The following is a 20,305-nucleotide window of genomic DNA, read 5'->3' as shown; positions in this document are numbered from 1 at the left end:
ACCGCATTACAAGGGCCTCTTTCCCTCTGTCTCTCTCTTCTCCCACTTCTCATCTCCCCCTCCTCCTCCTCTTTCTCCCTCCTCATCCTCCTCCTTCTTCCTCCTCCTCCTCATCATCCTCCTTCTTCTTCTTCATCGTCCTCCTTCTTCCTCCTCCTCATTGTCCTCCTTCTTCTTCCTCCTTCTTCCTCCTCCTCCTCTTCTTCCTCCTCCTCTTTCTCTTCCTCCTCCTCTTCCTCCTCCTCCTCCTCTTCCTCCTTGTCCTCCTCTTCTTCCCTCTTCCTCTTCTTCCTTTTCTTCTTCCTCTTGTTCCTCTCTTTCTTCATGCCCTCACCAAGTTGGGGAAAGGACTTTGAGAAAGCTGACTAGAGAGTCAGAAGGCCTGGTCTTGAATCCCAGTATGATTGTCTTTGAGCTGCTGAGTGACCTTTTTGTGGGGTTCAGAGACCCACAGCTGAGGGGAACTCAGTGGAGCTGGTTCAGGTTTTAATCTGCCACTTCTTGTGTGACTTGGGACAAGGCAAGGACTCTTTAGGTGACTTATTTTATAAATCTATCGGTGACAGAGAATCTACGCAATTCTGGGTTGGCAGAGTATGGTTTTCTGTAAGCTCTGGAGCATCTTTGAAGGCAGAGAGAGCAGTAATGGGAGTGGAGGACTAGAGTTCACCTCGGTCCCTCACCTCCTGAGTGATCCTGCATCAGTCACTTCCCTCCTGGGCCTGGGTTTTTTCAGCTATAACTGAGGGATTGGACTGGACGTGGTCCAGGGTCTCAGCTTCAGCCTGAGCTCCCTGGGACGGGACTTCTCTCTGCTGGGGAACATTAGGGACCCTCCGGGAACAAGCTGCCCTTCTGTCTTAGGGGCAAGTGAGGCAACACGCCCCTCACCATGGTCTGTAGCAGGGGGCTCAGGAGGGACTAGGGCCTCTGTCCCGCAGCCTTCCTCGGTGGGTGAGGGATGGGACAGGTCACAATGACACAGAGCTTGATCTGTCCGGTCTTCTGCCAAGACCGGCCCAGTCTACACCGACCAACCCAACATGGAGGGAATCCAATAATGGCAGAGCTGAAAGGTACCTGAGAGTCAGGGAAGCCACAAGCATTTATTAAGCACCTACTATGTACAGGGCCCTAGGCTTGGGGTTGTGATAAAAGGCAAAAATGATCATCTCTGCCCTCCAATGCTTCCGGTTGGCTGGGAGACGATGTACATGTGTGCATGTGGACATGGGGGTATTTACATGGATATGTGTGTATAAATATATATTTGGTGACACATAGGCCTGTATCTAGTTTTATTTACACATCTATGTAATAGTTGTGTTCTTGTCATATACAAAACCGGGGCTGACCCCCTCGTTTTACAGAGAGGGAAACTGAGGTGCAGTCCCATGGCCAGGTCTTGGAGCCCACGCCCGGGACTTGGACTCCAGGAGAGGCTGCAGAACAGCCAGGCTGGCTCCAGCCGGGTCTCCAGCTGATCCCATGCTTCCTCTAGAGTCTAGCTGCTTTCACCTCCTATGCTCCCTCCCCAGGCTGACTGACCTCCCACCCTGTTTTGTTGCTCTCCTGGCAAGGGACGGGAACTCCCTGGGTGGCCTTGGCCCCAAGTGCCTGCCTTTCTAAGCTACCTCCCAGCATGCGGAACAAACCCTCCCTCTGGACTGGACTCTGAGAGAGCCCTCTCTGGCCTCAGATTTTGGGGAGGTGGGAGGGGGCTCCCTCATGGGCTCTGAGACCCCAAGCTGGCAGGGTTGCTGACCACTCGCCAGCCACTCACATGCTCTGGGCTCTGGGCCGGGCTCACTCCTGTGCTTTACAAGCTTCTAGGGACCATAGTCTGCGAATGGAAAGAAATTGAGTGTGAAGGTGAAGGAACTAAATGCAAATCCCGTCCTGCAGTATGGACTTGGAGGAATCATCTGCTTCACAGCCTCAGTTTCCCCATCAGTAAAATGAAAGAGTTGGATGAGTCTGGGGGATACGAAACTCCAGCTAGGTTCAAAGTCAGCCCAGTTTCTACAAACCATTATGAACTCACTGGCTATATGGAAATGGGCAGTCGTTTGCTGACCCTTGAACTAGACAATGCATCAGGTCCCTTCCAGTCCCGAGGCCTGATGTTCTGTCGGGTCATGTTCTTATGAAGGTTTAGACTGAAATCCAGATTATTCACTCAGGTGAGATTCTTTCCCTAGGAACTTCCAATAGAGTCAAGTCAACAAGTGTTTAAGCAATTACTATGTGCCAGACTCGATGCAGAGCCCTGGAGAGATACAGAGAGGCAAAAAACAAAAGCGAAACAGCCAGAGAGCTCTCGGTCTCACCGCAGCATGAACACAACAGTACACAAGGAGAGCTTTGTGGGGGTGAGGGGGAGAGGGAACTTGGCAGAAAGCTCGGCGGGTTACCTGGACCTCATCACCACCCTCAGCTGCTGCTGCCCCAAACCTCAAAGCTTCACCTCATCTTGCCCCACACAGGTCCCTGAGACACGGTTCTCTCCTGTACCAGAGCGTGTGTTCTTTCCCACAAACCCCTTCTTGCCCACTCATCTCTGTGTAGTCTTCCCAAGAGAACATAGGGTCTCCTGACAAAAAGCCTCCTACTGGACAAATGAAAAGGTTCCTCTGGGGAATTTTGACCATCCCCTCCTGGAGAAATTTCAGCAAGCAGACTTTCCCAGCATTCTTCCCACCCGCTGGCTGGTTACTCAGCACAAAAGCATGGGACAGTCTGGGCAGTTTGGGGAGAACCATCCTGCCAACCGTTACCCCGGTAACGAATTCCCCTCAAAGGCTTCCCAGATGTAACCTATAGGCAGCCAGTACCAGGTACCTGTAACCTGGCCTCCAGGCTGCCGTGGTGTCTGGACCCCAAAGGGCTATATCTCTTACCCATTAACACTCAGGGCTTCATTCACTCCTACTATTGTGCTAGTTCAACGCCAAGTCTTGCCATTCAACACCGCAAACAGCCCACACTACATTTACTGCGCGGATAATTGAGTAAACGGAAAGATCCCTTGGCTACTCCAGCCAAGAGAACCTCCACTTAGGGTGAGCACATGCTCTGGCCACTCCTGGGGAGCAGAGGCTCATCTCCTCCATTGCCATGAGACAGCAGCAGGAGCAGGGAGCGAGCTAGGGAGACGACCACCTGCTTGCTGATTTATTTCAAGTGTCCCCTTGGCCTGTTCTCTCTTCTCTGGGATATCACCCGTTTCTCCTACCTCAGAAACATCCAACTTTGGCAAATGGCAGGGAAAGCAGGAGCTTTCTGCCCACACTGTCTTTTTCAGCTTTGTCTTTCTTTCCTAATCAAAGGTGATCAAACAATGACCTGGAGATAGCTATTTCCAGGCTCAGAGGCAGCTTCTTGAGCTCAAGAAGTTTGCGCTCCCGGGTGGTCCCCCAATTGGCGCTGGCTGGCAGCGAGACAACCACTGACAGGAAGAGCAGTGCCCTCCTGGGACCCGGTTCACCGGAAATGGTGAACTGGAGGGAGCTGTCAGGCAGTGTAGGTGAACAGGAGATGTGCAATGCTGACCTAGCTGTTCAGCAAACCGCCTCTGGTGTTTTGGGATCCAGTTTCCCAGAAGAGTCTCATGTGAGCATGTATCTATATATGTGTGTGTATATAGATACGTATTTACACATACTCATCCATTTATGTGTGTGTGTGTACATGTATGGGAAGTGTAAGTATATAGTATTATCTATATACACCTATGGGTACATATGTAGGTATACACATATAGTATAGGCTATATATATGTATATATAGGAAGTATAGGTATATAGTATTACCTATGTATGCCTATGTATATATATAGGTATACATATACATATATAATATGGCTACATATATATGTGTATATGAGAGGTATAGGTATATAGTATTACCTATATACCTATATGTACATACATAGGTATACATATATAATGTAGGCTACATATATATGCAATATATATAGGAAGTATATATATTGCATAGGAAGTATAGGTATAGAGTATTACCTATATATACCTATATGTACATACAGGTACCTATATATACCTATAGGTACATATATAGGTATACACATACACATATATAATATAGGTCACATGTATATATTATATATAGGAAGTATAGGTATATAGCATTACTTATATACACCTATGTATACATATATAGGTATACAGATACATGTATAATATAGGCTACATATATATGTGTATATATCTAATATATATATATATATATAGGAAGTATGAGTATATAGTATTACCTATATATACCTATGTGTACATATATAGATATACACATACATATATATATAATATAGGCTACATATATATAATATATGTTATCAAAAGATACCAATAATACAAACATACAATGTTGGATTTAGTTGAATTGGGGAAAGATCCCAAATCCCTGTAGGGCTGGAGAATGAGAATGCTGTCACTTGGGAGGCTTTGAGGGAAGCTCGGGATTCTGAGAACCAGAGGTGAGGAGGGAGTATAACCTGAGTATGGGGACAGTCAAAGGCATGAAAGAAGAACGTGGCATGTGGAGGTCAAAGAACAGTCAATGCTTAGACTGTTCATGAAAGAAGGTTAGAAAATTCTGGAGCAGTGGACGTGAGCCAGATCATGGAAGGCTTTAGAGCCAAACCTTTCAGACTTGCTCAAACTTCACAGTCACCAGGGACTCTTGGGAGACGTTTTCTTGTCTGTCCAGGCCCGTGAGGGTGGAAACAAAGTCCTGGTGGAGAGACCAGCGGGCTCATTGTGAGCCCCGGGGCTGCCCACCCTCCTTGTGCTGGGGATGATCCCAGCCTTGCCTCCATCCCTTCCCCAGAGAGTGGCTGCTTGGGTCTCCTTCCTTGTCTGGTCCTGGGCCTCCCATCACTCCCCAGATGACTCCATTTTCCAGCTCTGTGGTCTGCCCTCTCCCCACCTCCACCGGTCTCTCATTTCTGCACTACCCAACGACCCCTTTCCATCACCCTTAATCTTCCAGGGGCAGAGCCCACCTAGCAAACCTCCAAGCATTTGAGTTACTGCATTACTGGCCCTCCTGCCTTATTACGTCATGACCCAGCTTTTCCCAACGCCCCTTTCCAACTCTGAGTTTTCCCCTAACTCCTCCTGTGTTCTCACCTCATTATTCCCCCTGTGCCCTCCCAGTGAGGGAGGTTGCCAAGTCAGAGGCGGCCCAGACACACCTTCCAAAACCCCATGTGTCAGAGGAGCCCTTGCACGGAGGAGACCATGTCTGGCCGTCTTCCCTGGCCCCGTAGACATCCCTGTGCCCGGCAGGCTGGACCATAATACTGCCCCAGTTACTCAGGGGAAGGGTCCTGGCCCACTGGCTATAATTACCCAGCCTCTTCTTGCTGGTATCCAGTTAAGCCTGTGACATTTCAACCCTGAGCTGTTCTCATTGAATCCATGTTCATTTCTCATGTATGTATCAGACCAAGAAGAATCTGTGGTCTGCGATGGCCTTGGGCCCACTAAGGGACCACCCCATGCCCCCTAACAGACCAGCCGGCCCAAAGGGGCACGTTGCACAATGGGCATGTCCTGGCATTGGTAGAAACTTTCCACAGAAAGTCACAGCCTTGAATCATTTGAAGAAAGTGTTCTTGGGGGGGAGGGTCTTGGGCTCACAATGTGTCGTGACTCGCCTGCGGTCATCAGAGCAGCGCGGCCCCAGGGAAGGCGTCATATGAGACCAACTGGCACCTTGCCCCTCGCCAGCCTCCCTGAAGCTTCTCTCACGCACCTCCTGGATGCCAAAGCCTGAGGGCTTTGGATAATTTATATGCACCCCTGTCAGTCTCTTGGGCCCTGCCGAGCCAGGAACTCTCACCTCACCTGGCACACTCTGTGTTTACGCTCCCAGACCAGAGCAGGAGCCGTGCTCCTTCCCCAGGCAGATTCCCCGTGTTGGGCCCGCGGGCTGCACTGTTTGGGCAGGGAATCCATGCCCCATGCCAGCCACCAGGTGGGATGGCCCTGGATAGACATCCAGCGTGGCCAGAAAGAGCTCAAGCAGCGCCCCAGAAGTTCGGTACCTGCTGGCCGAGTGAATGAATGGTCCAGACCCTGAGACCCCCGGCTCCTTCTGGGACAGGAAAGGTGGGCTGGGCTCTCCACTCTGGGCCACGTTGGCTCCTTGGTTCCTACAAACGTAGGTATGTCTCTCTCACTCCACGATTCTTCCTCTAGACCCTCAGCCTGCAAAGGAGACTGGCAGAGGCCGAGTCAGGAAGCCAGGTCCGGGAGACGGAGCTGAGGGAGAGCCTCCAGGAGTGCCGCGGGAACGAGAAAAAGCTCCACGACGAGCTCCGTAATCTGGAGATGAAGCTGAAGCAGGTGTGTGCAGACGCCATGGACTCCCAGAGGCGCCTGAGCGCAGCCGACGGCCGGATCCACGGCCTGGAGCAGGAGCTGGACTGGGCCACACGGGCCAGGAGGGAAACCGAGGCCACGCTGAGCAGGCTGCATTCGGTCCTGCGCCGGACACTGGGCCTCAGCCCATCACCCGCAAGGGCTCCCTCCCCAGCCAAAGGTTAGCACAGCTAGCCGAGGTCAGTCAGTCAGAAGGAGAGCCTGTAGGGGGCTGTCCACTACCCAAGCTGGCCACCCAAACAGGAAGTGAGGGTCAGGGGCAATTCCTTGGAGGGGATGGATGGAGGGAGGAAATGAGGGAGAGAGAGAGAAGGAGGAATGGAGGGATGGAGGGATGGAGGGAGAATGGATGGAGGGAAGGAGAGAGGGAAGAATGGAGGGATGGATGAAGGGATGGAAGGATGGAGCACTTAAGATGTGCTTTAAGGCTGTGCTAAATGTCAAGAATAAAAAGCTGCAGAAGTGAATCTCAAAGAACATTGACCTCCATGTTTGCTGTCTCCTCCTTGTGAGGAGACATCTCTAGGGGAGATGGCCAGGGAGGGGCATTTTGATTGGCAAGTTACCAGATGGTGAGGAGGGATCAATGGCGGGCCCTTCCCGGTAGCATGGGATGGATCGGTTTGGTTCCAGGACCAAGGAGAGGGAATGTGGCGGGGAATGACTCATCTCATTAACCAGAGTGTGGTCCCATGATCTCCCGGTGTCAGAGGGTGGCCCTCATGTTAGGAGCCCACTCGGCCTGTTCACTCGCCCCTTTTTAACAGCGGACGGACCATTGCACACCAAGAGATGAGACGGGAAAGGCTGTGGGAGAGGCAGCAGACTGACCTAAATGTAGCCCCTTCAAGGAGCCCTGGCTTGGGTGGCGTGGGCAGAGGGCCTTTGGGAGCCATCCATTCTATGCCCAACCTGGCAGTGACCTCCTGACCTAGGCTGGACAACAGCCATTGGTCAGTCCCCGGAGCCATCACTAAGGACACTGGCTTGGCAGGAGGATTCACTCTCTTGCGGCCTCGGGCCAGTTTAATGTTTCTGGGCTCCCTTGCTTTCCTCCTCTGACAGAGGAGCCGACCCCTCAGCTGTTCCTTCCTCTAAAGCTGTGACCCCTCGGCAGGGTTCGAGAGCCCTTCAGCGGCAGACAGAACAGAGACTCCGGCCTCTCAGCCGGGATCCCCAGAACGGAGCCAGGCCGGGTCTCCACTCCGCTGGCCCTCTCCCCCACGAGGGAGCCCCGGCCCCACGGAGATGGATGTCGGAGTCGTTCGCGAGGCCTTGAGAGAGCTCCTGCAGAACCTTCGGGATGCACAAAGAGAGAGGGTAAGGCTAGAAGCTCTCCCACGGATCCGATCCAGTGCACATAGATTAAGTGCCTGCTGTTTGCACTGCCCAGCGCTGGGGCAGAGCACCCTCTGCCTCTAAAAAGGCTGTTTCCCAGGATGTAAGAGGGTGGGAACCAGAGGAGCCCAATGAGAGGACTGGGGGGTTCAAAGGTACAGATCCCGGGTTCCAAACCTACCCCAGCATTTTTGTGACTTCACTTACTGGGTTCAGTGATCTCTGAACTCCCTTCAGGCTCAGGAGCCAGAGACAATAATGTGGCAGAGGGGAAAACACTGACCAGGGAGGGGAGAGCCCAGAACACTCACACAGGAAGGGAGTCTGCTCCTGGAGGGGAGCGCCCAGAAGGCTACTCAGGGATAGGAAAGCCCAGAACGCTGATCCAGGGAGGGGAGAGGACCAAGAATGCTGGCCTGGGAAGGAAGAACCAAACCACACTGGCCCAGGAGGAGAGAGCCCAGAACACCCGCACAGGAAGGGAGTCTGCTCCTGGAGGGGAGCACCTAGAACACTCACGCAGGAGGGGAGAACCAAATTGCTGCTCCTGGAGGGGAGCGCCCAGAATGCTAACCAGGGATAGGAGAGCCCAAAACACTGGCCCATAAGGAGAGGTGAGAGCCGAGAACACTGGCTCTGAGTGGTCAAAGCTGAGGGGAGCCAGACAGGGGGCAGCAGGGAGGTGAGCTGGACTCTGAAGGGCAAGGGGGCAGAGAGGAGGAGAGAGGGCGCCCGCCTAGAGGACATGGGCGACTGTGCGTAAGTCGGTCCGTCCAGCCCAAGGAAGGACAAGAACCGGGTCTTCATAGGCACCAGACGCTTCACTCACACTGCCACATCTGACCCACCAGCCCAAGGGCAACAGTGACACAGCAGCAGCCACACATACACACTGTCCACACACACAACACGTCACACACTCACACATAACACTACACACACCACACAACACATCACCTCACAACACACACCTCACCACACACATACACACCTCACACATACATCACACTACACACACACACACCTCACACATCACACACTCCACACCTCACACAACATACACACTCCCACACACACACATACACACCTCACACACATACACACCTCACCTCCACACACCACATACACACCTCACACACACACACATCACACTCCACACACACACCTCCCACCACACACCTCCACACATACACACTCACACATCTCCACTCTACACACACATCTCACACACTCACACACTCCCTCACAACTCACCCACACATACACACTCCCACATACACACACTCTCTCACACACACATACACACACACTCACACATACACACACACACACTCACACATACACACTCTCTCACACACTCACACATACACACTCACACATACACACACTCACTCACACACACATACACACACTCACACACTCACACACACACACATTCACACACACATACACACACACTCACACACACTCACACGCTCACACACACACTCACACACACTCACACGCTCACACACACACATACATGTTTATACATATTTCTGGTGTATGGAAATGCACACGACTACACTCTTTTACACACAGGCACACTCACACTTGCATGTACAATCCCACATGCTCACACACATGCTCACACACAGGATGCACGCCCCACTTGCACACACACTCACAGATGTGCACATTTTACACACATGAAGGCACATGCACAGCCTTGGAAGGGCTGGGGGGGCCCCAGTTCCCTGTCTTTATTCAGGCTGGGGGGGGAGAGAAATTGAGATCCACTTTCCAGCGAAGGCACTTTGCTGTGCCCAGAGGCTGGGGGTGCCCGGTACCTGCAATGATTCAGGCTGCAAGAGGGAACATTGCGGTAGGGATATATAAAGGGAGGGGACATTGAGAGGGGGTTCTCTTCCAAAGGAAGAAATGATGATTTTCTATACCTGAAAAACCAGGTCCCGGAGCACAGGAGCGGGGGAGGCCCCTCCCCTCCCTCTGCCAGGGTCTGTCAGCCCCCCGGACCCTGAGCCAGGCCAGGCAAGCCCGGGCCACTCTGAGGAAGGGGGCGCACAGTGGGAGCCATTTGAAAACTAAGGCTGCCCAGGGCCCAGTTCTGTGCCAGAGAATTCCTCCCTCAGCTGCAGAGGTGTTTGTTCTGTGATGAGTCCAGTCACATGTGGGACGGGGATGGTTCCGAGACTCCTCGGAGCAGGGAGAGGCTCGGTCACTGAGGGAGGAAGGAGGGACCCTGCGCGTCTCCTCCCAGGGAAGGGCCTCCCGCTGACACCTCGGCCCGGCCCCGCATTCCGGGCTCCAGGAAACCCAAGCCGAGCCCTCACACCCTGGCTCCGGGCCAGGTTCCCAGGCAGGGGGCAAAGCATGAGAGGCCCCGAGAAGCAAGGTGGGAACCCAAGCGGGGGCAGAGATGGGAAGGCCGAACCTGGGGGCAAGGGCCCCTCCGCCCGAGAAAGCCCGTGGCCCTTCTCCCCCGGCTCAAAGGCCACCGGACGCCACACTCTGCTCATCCCCCCTTCTCTCTCCTGACTCCGGGGACCTCACTCTCCCTTACAGCAGCCCAGGCAGGAGAGCGCAGGGCAGTCAGAAACTGGTCCCAAAAAGCCAAAATGTGCTGATGACATCCGGAATCCTTCAGCCACCCAGAAACCACTGGGCTCATCTGCCCGTCCCTGCCCCACCCCCCACACCTTCTCCCCGACAGTTTCTGGGTATCCCTAAGCCCCCTCCACCCGCCCCACCATAGCAAGTTTTTCAATCTGGGAACAAAAATGGCCCCCGCGGCTCGGGCTTGCTCAGGGTCACAGGCAGCCTCCAAGGTGATGGGGAATTGGGAGCTGGGCGGGGCCTGGAAATCAATGGACCAAGTCCTTGGTTTGACTGGTAGGAAAACCGAGGCGCATCCGGAGGAAGGGGCAAGGCGGAAGCACAGAAGTCCGGTCTGCAGCCTCAAGAAACCCAGCCCCGAGGCCACGCAGGAGGAAAGGTGGAACTCCAACGCAAGCTCTGTTCCTTCTGGGCTGTTTCCATGCTCTGCTGGGACACTTTGCTGTACCCGGCAGGTCCGTCTGAGTCCCTGTGGTTCAGATGTGGACTCGGGAGCCTCTCCCAAGCTCGACAGAGCTTCTGCCCGGCACAAGAAGGCTCACCCAGCCCTCAGCCCTTCCTCCAGGCTGCGGGCACCCCTGCAGAACAGACCAGAGGGCTGGGCACGGAATGGGCCACCAGGCTGGGCACAGACCACCAAGCTGGGCACAGAACAGGCCACCAGGCGGGGCACAGGCCACCAGGCTGGGCATGGAACAGGCCACCGGGCTGGGCACAGAACAGGCCACCAGGCAGGGCATGGAATGAACCAGAGGTCTGGGCACGGAACAGGCCACCAGGCAGGGCACAGACCACCAGGCTGGGCACGGAATGAACCAGAGGTCTGGGCACGGAACAGGCCACCGGGCAGGGCACTGAACAGGCCACCGGTTTGAGCACAGAACAGGCCACCAGTCAGGGCACAGACCACCAGGCTGGGCATGGAATGAACCAGAGGTCTGGGCACGGAACAGGCCACCGGGCAGGGCACTGAACAGGCCACCGGTTTGGGCACAGAACAGGCCACCAGGCAGGGCACAGACCACCAGGCTGGGCATAGGTCACCAGGCTGCACACAGAGCGACCAGTGGAGCCTGACCCTCTGCTGGCCTCCAGGCCGTGTGGGGAAGGAGGCTCTCCGCTGGCTGGCCCCACCAGCTTCCCTTTGGCCTTATGCTGTTAAGCCTCGTTGCGCAGAATGTGCTCCTTAAGAAAATGGACAAATATTTATATAACAGTTTAAAAAATAAAACCGGGGCCGGCACCATCACCAGAGAGCCAAGAGGAAGAGTCACTGGGGTTGTTTAGTAAAAATTGAGAAATCCATCCACGTGGCTCCTCGCCCCTCTGGGGGCACCCAATTCCCGGGCCATTTCTGGAACTGGGGGGACTTTGGGGGGAGGTCTGTGCCACCCAGTAATACTCTTTAAAAGCAAAGACAAAAATGGCCGACGTTCAGGAAGATGAGGTGATCGATCGCTGGCCTTCTGACTCTGGAAGTGGCTTCTTTGGATCCCGGACCCAGGTAAGGGAAGAGGGCCAAGAAACCGGCTCTGGGGGAGAAGTCCACCAGGTGTCCCCCAGAAATCACGGAACTGGATCCAAATCCAACCTCTACATGTTACAGGAGAGCAAACTGAGGCCTAGGGAGGCTCCAGATCCTGGCGTGGGAGAGTGAGAGCTAGAGGGGACTTGGAACGCTTCTGGTCCGAAAGCTCAGGAGGAAGCTGAGGCTCCGGAGGGGAAATAAGAAAGCAGTAAAGGGGGGTGGGCAAGACTGGTCAGGGACCTCTCCATCGTTCCCTCTAGAACAGACTTCCATGTTGGCAACAACCCAGGGAGGGCTTGTTGGCCCCAAGGCCAAATGGCCCTCCGGTCCCTTGGGGTCAGGGAGGAGGGTCTCCCAAGGGACTGCGGGGTCATAGGCCAGAGGAGCCAACCTAGGGAGGTCATCCTGTGACCTCATTCACCAAGTCATGGAGGTGGAGCTGGCAAGGCCATCGAGGTCAGCGTTCTCTTCTGCAGACGAGCAAACTAAGGCACAGAACGTTGCGAGATTCTCCAGGGCCTGTGAGGCGGGGCTTGAAACCAGGCCTTCCTCACTCCAAATCCAGGGCCTTCTCATCCAACCCAGGATAATGGCCCAAGAGTTGCCTAATAACATCCTTTACCGGCTTTTAACCAGCCAGCCCTCAGCAGGCATTTATTAAGCACCTTCTGTGTGATAGGCACAACAGCGTGGAGCTTTTGCTCTGCCCGGCTCAGGCATCTCCCTGCAAGGATTCAGGCTCTCTGGCCCAGCAGACTTGACCCGCCTGTGTTCTGGGGCCTTGGAAAGAGGGCTCTGATGGCTGCTTCCTCTCCTCCCAGCTCTCCAGGTTGGGGTGAAGTGAGCCCGCCCCCAAGCAGAGGTGGCTCATTCCCCTGCTCCCGATCCGCTCCTGGCTCCCTTTCCCCAGCGGTTCCTTCACTGTGTCACTCTAGCCCTGCCCAGCCCTCCTGGCTGCCACCAGCTCAGAGGTCAGCCTGGTGCCAGTGCCCCTGGTCCCCCCCACTCCCCGGCGAGGCTGCGATGGGAACGTGTCCTCCCACCAAAGCCGGAGGAACCTGCCTTCCCCGGCCTTTGTCTCCTGCCCGAGGCGCTGGATGCCGCCCCAGACTCGGGCCTCTGCCCAGGATGGGGGGAAGTGCCCACAGGGCACATGTTTTCACTGCAAGTACAAACCAAAAAGTGCACACACCACAGAGGAACCAGATCAGCACATCACAGAACCTCAGATCTGGAAAGGACTTCAAGGCTCCCGCGGCCCCGGCAGGAATCCATGCTGCAACAAGCACCTGGAGATGTTCGGGGACGGGCCCCCACTTCCTCCAAAGCAGCAGCCAGTCCCCTGCGGGACATCTCCGACTATAATGAGTTTCCTGAAAGCAAGCCCATCTCTGCCATTGCAGCTCCCACTCTCCCACTCCATTTGCTCCTGGGACAAGTGAGACAAGACTAGCCCATCCTGGGCCAAACAAGACAAGATTAGCCCATTCTGGGCCAAGTGGGACAAGGCTAACCCATCCAGAGCCAAGCGGGGCAAGGCTAACATACCCTGGGCCAAGTGAGACAAGACTAGCCCCTCCTGGGCCAAACAAGACAAGGTTAACCCATCCTGGGCCAAGTGGGACAACAACTAGCCCATCCTGAGACAAGTGGGACAAGGCTAACCTACCCTGGGCCAAGTGAGACAAGACTAGCCCCTCCTGGGCCAAACAAGACAAGGTTAACCCATGCTGGGCCAAGTGGGACAAAGACTAGCCCATCCTGAGACAAGTGGGACAAGGCTAACCTATTCAGAGCCAAGCGGGACAAGGCTAACCTACTCTGGGCCAAGTGAGACAAGACTAGCCCCTCCTGGGCCAAACGAGACAAGGTTAACCCATCCTGGGCCAAGTGAGACAACAACTAGCCCATCCTGGGCCAAGCAGGACAAGGCTAACCCATCCTGGGACAAGTGGGACAAGGCTAACCCATCCTGAATTGGATGATATGTAGCACACCCCTCCTGAGTCATCTCTTTTCCAGACTCTCTTCTGCCCCCTCCACAACCATCATTACCGCCCCCCCCCCCACCAATCCTGGGAGTCCTTCCCTGAATGATCTCTAGCTTGTCAATATTCTTCCTAAAATGGGATGCCTGGAAGTGAACACAGAACTCCAGTGTGGACTGACTCTGGAGACAGTCCTCACTCACCCGCCCCCAGCCTTTTGGCATCCACCTCATCATGTGGTCTCTCTTCATCTAAGTCTTTGATAAAACTGTCAAAATTATAAGCCTAAGGACTGACCCCAGGTAGGGATCAATTCAGTCATCCCTTGACCAATGTCTGAACTCCCAAGGTCAACAAGTCAATGTGCATTTATGAAAGGCTTCCTGCGTTCCGGGCTCCCTGCTAAGCACCAAAGGCCCAAAAAGGGCCAGACACAGTCCCTGCCCTCACAGAGTCCACATCCTAACGGGGCAGTGCCTCGGTCATTCAATCTGGTCAGAAGTCAATCCAATCCAATCCAACTCAGTGAGCATTTTGAAGCATCTAACTGTGTGTGAGATACTGCACTAAGCATTGGGGCTCCCAAAAGACAGTCCCTGCCCTCAAGGAGTTTATAATCTGCTCCAGCTAATTCCAGCTAGTTCCCAACTCTCTCCATCTCATCGACGAGGGTGAGTAGGAAAAATGGTTTTCTGAGTCTAGCTGTACTGGGCTGTGTCCATTCTCTTCCTCTACTGTTCAAGTAGAACCAAGAAAAGGGAAATGTTGGGTTGGGACGAGCTGTTTGTTCCCAGTGAGCTCAGGCCTGCTCTGAGTGATGGCCCCTTCACTCCATGGATGCTCCCCAGTCATACCTTGAAAGTCATGTTGTAGAATTTGGCCATTAAGAAGCAGCGAGTCAGTAGTCTGTATCCAAAAATCTTTTACCTGAAAGAACCATCCTTACAGATGTCAGTGCCCTGGACACCACGTGTACCATACTGGGCAAATCTTTTGCCTTCATCATGTTACGGACCCTTCCCTCTAGCTTCTTCCTGGGAACGTGCTTCTGAAAATGAGTAATCAATAAGTTGGCCCTGCCATGAAATTTTGGTTTTCTTAGACTCTCCTTTCCCACCTCACCGGGAGAGAACCTATTTGTGTCTTCACCTTTCCATTATTGAGAGTTTCCTATCTATCCTCCCAAGCTGGCTTTGGAGCCGATGGAACCTATCTTATCTTTCTCTTTGTCTTTACAATCTTCTGTCATTAAATCTCAGCTGCTTAGTGCCCCCAAGATATCCGACTCTCTTCTCTTTCCCTCTCACAATTTGGAAGATTGAATGTTTGCTTCCTTAGGATGACCCATTTCTACCCCAGCAACTGTGTCTTCCTAGCTGGCCGGAAGCTGCTATGCTAGCCATTGTTACACCTGAGTCCTCTTGTTACACTTGAGCCCTCCTACACCCACTACAATCCAACTGAACTGTCCTTACTTTCTTAGAAACAATATTCCTTCTCCTGCCTTAGTGCTTTGGCATTGGATCATTCCCCAAGGCTCATATCCACTCCCTCCTCACTTCCACGTATTAAAGCCAGTGTTTCCCTCCTCAGATTATCTGGTCTATATTTTATATGTGCTCATATATACACAGTAATCTCCCTTGGTTAGATTGTAAAATCCTTGAGGGCAAGGATGATTTCATCTTTGTCTTTGTATTCCCAGCCCTAAGCACGGTACTCTGCACACATTAGGTGTTTTAATAAATATGTGTTGATTGATGAATGGATTAGCCATCACCAGAACCAGAACATTTTTAAAAGCACAACATAAAATATGTAAGAAAGTAAAAATGAAAACAATGAGATTAAAATACAATTAGTATCTATGTATGTCTATATATCTATATCTATATAGATATATGCAAATATAGAATATATTATGTATATATAATTTTTTAAAAAGCTAAGTTCATGGACATCCACACCCAGCCTGCACTGAGAGGGAAAAAAATGACTTTTTTCTTTCTAGTTCCCTGTAAACAATGGATTGCTCATCTTTGTGGTGTTAAGAGTTTTGTTTTATTTTGCTTTTTGAAATCAGACCTGTAGAAAAACAGGTCTAGGATTAAAAACAGAAAAGGTACTTGACTGTCACTGGACAAGCTTGGTCCTCTTCCTCTGCCTAAAAACATGTTCATGTCTACTTTGTCTACCAAAAAAAAAAAAAAGAAAGAAAGAAAAAGAAAATACCTGACCCTTTTTTCATCCCCTCAAGCTATCTTCTTTCCTTCTTGTTAATATTAAACTTGCAGAAAGATTTTTTTTCCTCATCACCTCCTATCATCCAAGATCTATTTCCCCCACTCTACTGAACCTGCCCTCCTCATGACCATGGAAGGGTCCTCAGAGCTCAGATCACCTGCAACATGCTCATTACCAAAAACAATGGCCTTTTTCAGCTTTCATCACCTTTACTTCTTGTTGACTTCTTCTACCCTCTTGTTCTGCTCTCTTTCTGTAACGTTTTGCCCTCTTGGCTCTCTTCCTGCCTCTCTGTACTCTCATTAGCCTTTCCTCTTCCTCTTCATGATTCTTCAATGTGGACAGCATTGAAACTTCCTTGTGTTGTCTCATTCCTACTACAGGACTGACCTGATTTGGCTAAGTGTGGACCCACCCAAGCTCTGTCTTAGGTCCTTTTTTCTCTCTATCCATTTCCCTTAGCAGTAGAGTCTGCTGCCATTACTTATAGGTGTAGAAGGGTTTGGGAATCTAGTACCCCATGTAGAGCCTACATGGGGTCATCATCCTTCCCTCCTCCTGTTACTGGTTCAACTGACTTATTAATTCACATTCCAGATTATAAGGCAATCATGGTCTATGTCCCAGATCACATGACTGCTTCAACCTCTCCTCTGAACTCCAGTCTTAGCATGTCCATCTGCCTGATGAAGAGGCAGAAGGAATGTATTTCTTGTAAACAACATATTGTAGGATTCTGGCTTTTAATCCAGTCTGCTATCCGCTTCTGTTTTATGGGAGAGTTCAACCCATTCACATTCGCAGTTAATTCTGTAACTCCTACCATCTTATTTACCCCAAGTTATGCTTTTCTCTTTCCTTTCCTCTTCCCTCCTCCTCAGTATTTTGCTTCTGACCCCCACCTCCCTCAAATAGTCCTTCCCCTTTAAAATCTCTCCCCCATCTTATACCTTTCTCCTACTACTTCTATTTTCCCTAATGAATGTATTTCTTATACCTCGAATTTCACATGCCCAAATTCGTCCCCTACTACCAAAATCAAAAACAAAATCACCCTACTCTTCCTCCTAAATGCCAGTTCTCTTTATGGCAGCACCATTCTCCCAGGCTCAGAGTGCTTTCCAATTTTTCCATCTCCTGCACCTTATCCCTCACATTTCATTCTCTTGGTCCATCCTCTTCCCCAAATGGAATGGAATTGTGTCGGGTAATCACAGAATCTCTTGTCCCTTTCCCTTTCTCATCATCCACCCTAGTTCAGATCCTCATCACCCTTTCCTTATCACCTTACCTTGCATTTTTTCTCTCTCCAATCTTTCTTCCCTGTAGCTGCCAGAATAATCTTCTGCCAAAATAGGGCACAGGTCTTAGCATGTCATTCTCCTGCTTCAAACAACAACAACAAACAATTCTTCAGCGACTCCTTAATTTCTTCAGGATAAAATACAAATGACTTAGCTTGGCATGTAAGGCCCTTCCTAATCTGGCTCCAAGCTACTTTTCTAGCCTAACCTTACATGACTTTAGCAGACCAACACCCATTTTTAAACCCTTTCACAGGTTCTATATTCTAACCAGACTGGACTCCTAGCATTCCTCAGCCTGATTCTGCCTTCTCCTACCACAATGAATTGGCCAGGAATGTAATCCAGCCACATCTTAACCTGTAGAAATTCTTTTTTAAGCTCCTCCTTTGTTTTCATGAAGCCTCTCCTGACCACATAGGCCCCAAGGAGATCCCTTCCCCTCAACCTCCCCTACTATGTATTATCTGTTCCACACCTTTGGCACCTTTTCTGCGGTGCCTTGTCCTCCACTGGAGCCCTTTTCCAAAGCCTCATCACGACCCTGGATTTTTAAAATCTATGCCAGCTCAGAGAGCAAGCTCTGGCAGGTTCTGCTGGGCTAGAAAGATTTTGAGTGTAGGTTTGGTGATGGACTAGGTTGGAAAGCCAAGGTTCAGAGAATCCCCAGAAGATAGGTAGGATGGGGGTGATTTCTTAGCCTCAGCAACTTCCAAAGACCATTGACTAAGAGACAGAGGGGTGGCAGTCTGCATCTCTGAAGGAAATGTCCACCCCCATGAAACCATGGATATAGAAGTCCTGAAGTATATGGATGGCTCTGTTTTGCTTATTGAACTGTTTTTGGTTTAGACCTATCATCATATTGATACAGGAGACCCCACCAGCAAGATTTACTGACACCTCATCCGTTCTTAGAGAGAGAATTACCACCTAACAAATATATGGCCAAAGTAGAATTTCAGGCTGTATCCATCATCCATCACCATATTGCTATCTCTCATATTATTCCTGCATCCTCTTTACAGACAGAATTAGATATATAGTTGGATTTGTGATTTTATCAAGACTGGTACTCAACCTCCCATCAGAGCAAATGGGAACCTCTTAAATCTTCCTAAGAAAACACATCCCTTCCCCAGTTTTATTAACATTTGAAGGATACCAGTATGGTGCTCAGCCTGGTCTTCCACATCTTTCATTCTGGCTACAATTGATCTATTTTCTTTCTAATCATATTTGTTCTTTATAGTGCCTTTTATATCACTTTTTCTCAAGTAACCTATCTGTGATAAGATGGGGCACTTTGCTCACTCCCAGCATGCATCTTTCTTTTGTCCTTTCAGTTATTTGTAATTTTGATTCATCAAAAACAGTGGTACTCATAATTCTCAAATATATAGCATTACTTGGGGACTCTATGACTCTAAACTAATATTGTCCTCAACTGCTATTCCTCCCTATTAGGTATGGAGTTCAAGTGCTTACTGGGATAGTTTCCAGGTTCATTTGGTCTCATTGTAGCAAATATTTTGTATTGGTTGAACTTTTCTAAGGAATATTGAGAACCAGTCAATGTCTTTTTTATTGTTCTTTTCTAGTTATTATATATGTATTTTAACTTTTTAATACACATTTCTTAATGAATGATGTGGGGAGAGAAAAATCAGAACAAAAGAGAAAGCCACAAGAGAAAAAAAACAGAAATAAAGTGATCCTGTCGATATCTTTTATTTTATCCATTTCCTGATTTGAAGTAGCAATAGTTTCTTTAAATAGGTTAGGTCAGAGTAAAAGTAATCTCATGCTGTGTCCTCCCATCTTTATACCTCTAAATTAGCATTTATTTTTATCTTAAATCTGACCAGTCAATGAAGAGACTGCCTCCAGTCTAGTTACATCTATTCCCAGGAAGCACGGTATACTGGCAAAGATGCTTACTCTAGAATCAAAGATCTGGTTCAGATCCCACTTCTCATAGATTTAGAGCTGAAAGGGCTCTTTGAGATCAACTAATTCAATGTCCTCATTTTGCATATAGGACAGAAATAACAGAGTTTGCAAACTCTAAGTCAACAAACTTAGTTTTGATTCCTTGGACAACGATAGGTCAAATCATTAAAAAGATAAATAGTAAACATCTAAGAAGGGAAGCAGTGTTTACAAAGAGCCAGTCTGGCTTCTTCAAGAACAGATCATGTTAAATTCACCTCATTTCCTTTTTTTTGACAGGATTATTAAACTAGTAGGTGCTATGAATATAGTTTACCTAAATCCTATCAGAGATCGTAGCAAAGCATCTCATATTGTTCCTATGAAGAAGATGAAGGGATGTGGATTAGACAGTGATTCAGAGATGGTTTCAGACCACCTGGATGGCTAGACTCAAAGAATAGTTCTTAATAGTTCCATGTCATCATGGCAGGAGGTCTCCAGTAGAGTTCCTCCTCCATTTTTGCTTCTCTCTGTGCTGCATATTTTAACAAAGAGACTTGGGTAAAAACATGACTGTCATGCTTACAGAATTTTCAGATGAGCCAAAGTTGGGAGATGGCAAATGCTGTGGATGAAAATCTCAGAATCCATTAGGATTTCATAGGCAAGAGCATTCATTGTCTTGAACCTAAGAAGATGAAATCCAATAGGGAAAGTCTTATAATTGGTCACAAAACAATCCATTCCCTGAGTACAACATGGGAAAGGTATAAATGTTCCGAAAAAGTTCTGGGAGTATTAGTGGATCACTAGCATGATATGTGGCTGTCGCAAAAGCTAATTGCAATTTGGGGTTATGACTTTCAGGAATAGGGAGGTGAGAATCCCACCTGGCCCTCCCCTTGCCAGGCCTCTTCCGGGGTACTGTGCTCAATGGTGGGT

The 20,305-nt window shown here is 50.3% G+C and overlaps 1 protein-coding gene across 1 annotated transcript in view; it reads left to right on the top strand.

The window, feature by feature from the left end:
- Nucleotides 1-20,305, top strand: part of CROCC2 (ciliary rootlet coiled-coil, rootletin family member 2) — a 95,476-nt gene that overhangs the window by 55,101 nt on the left and 20,070 nt on the right. Inside the window, exons 24-25 of the mRNA XM_031957495.1 lie at nt 6,228-6,570; nt 7,528-7,730. Of these exons, the coding sequence (XP_031813355.1) occupies nt 6,228-6,570; nt 7,528-7,730 (546 nt within the window). The remainder of the gene's footprint in view (nt 1-6,227; nt 6,571-7,527; nt 7,731-20,305) is intronic.

The sequence above is a fragment of the Sarcophilus harrisii genome, chromosome 3 (assembly GCF_902635505.1).
Source record: "Sarcophilus harrisii chromosome 3, mSarHar1.11, whole genome shotgun sequence".
NCBI lineage: Eukaryota > Metazoa > Chordata > Mammalia > Dasyuromorphia > Dasyuridae > Sarcophilus > Sarcophilus harrisii.
Note: the sequence above shows the minus strand (reverse complement) of the source record. Positions and strands in the feature narration are given on the sequence as shown.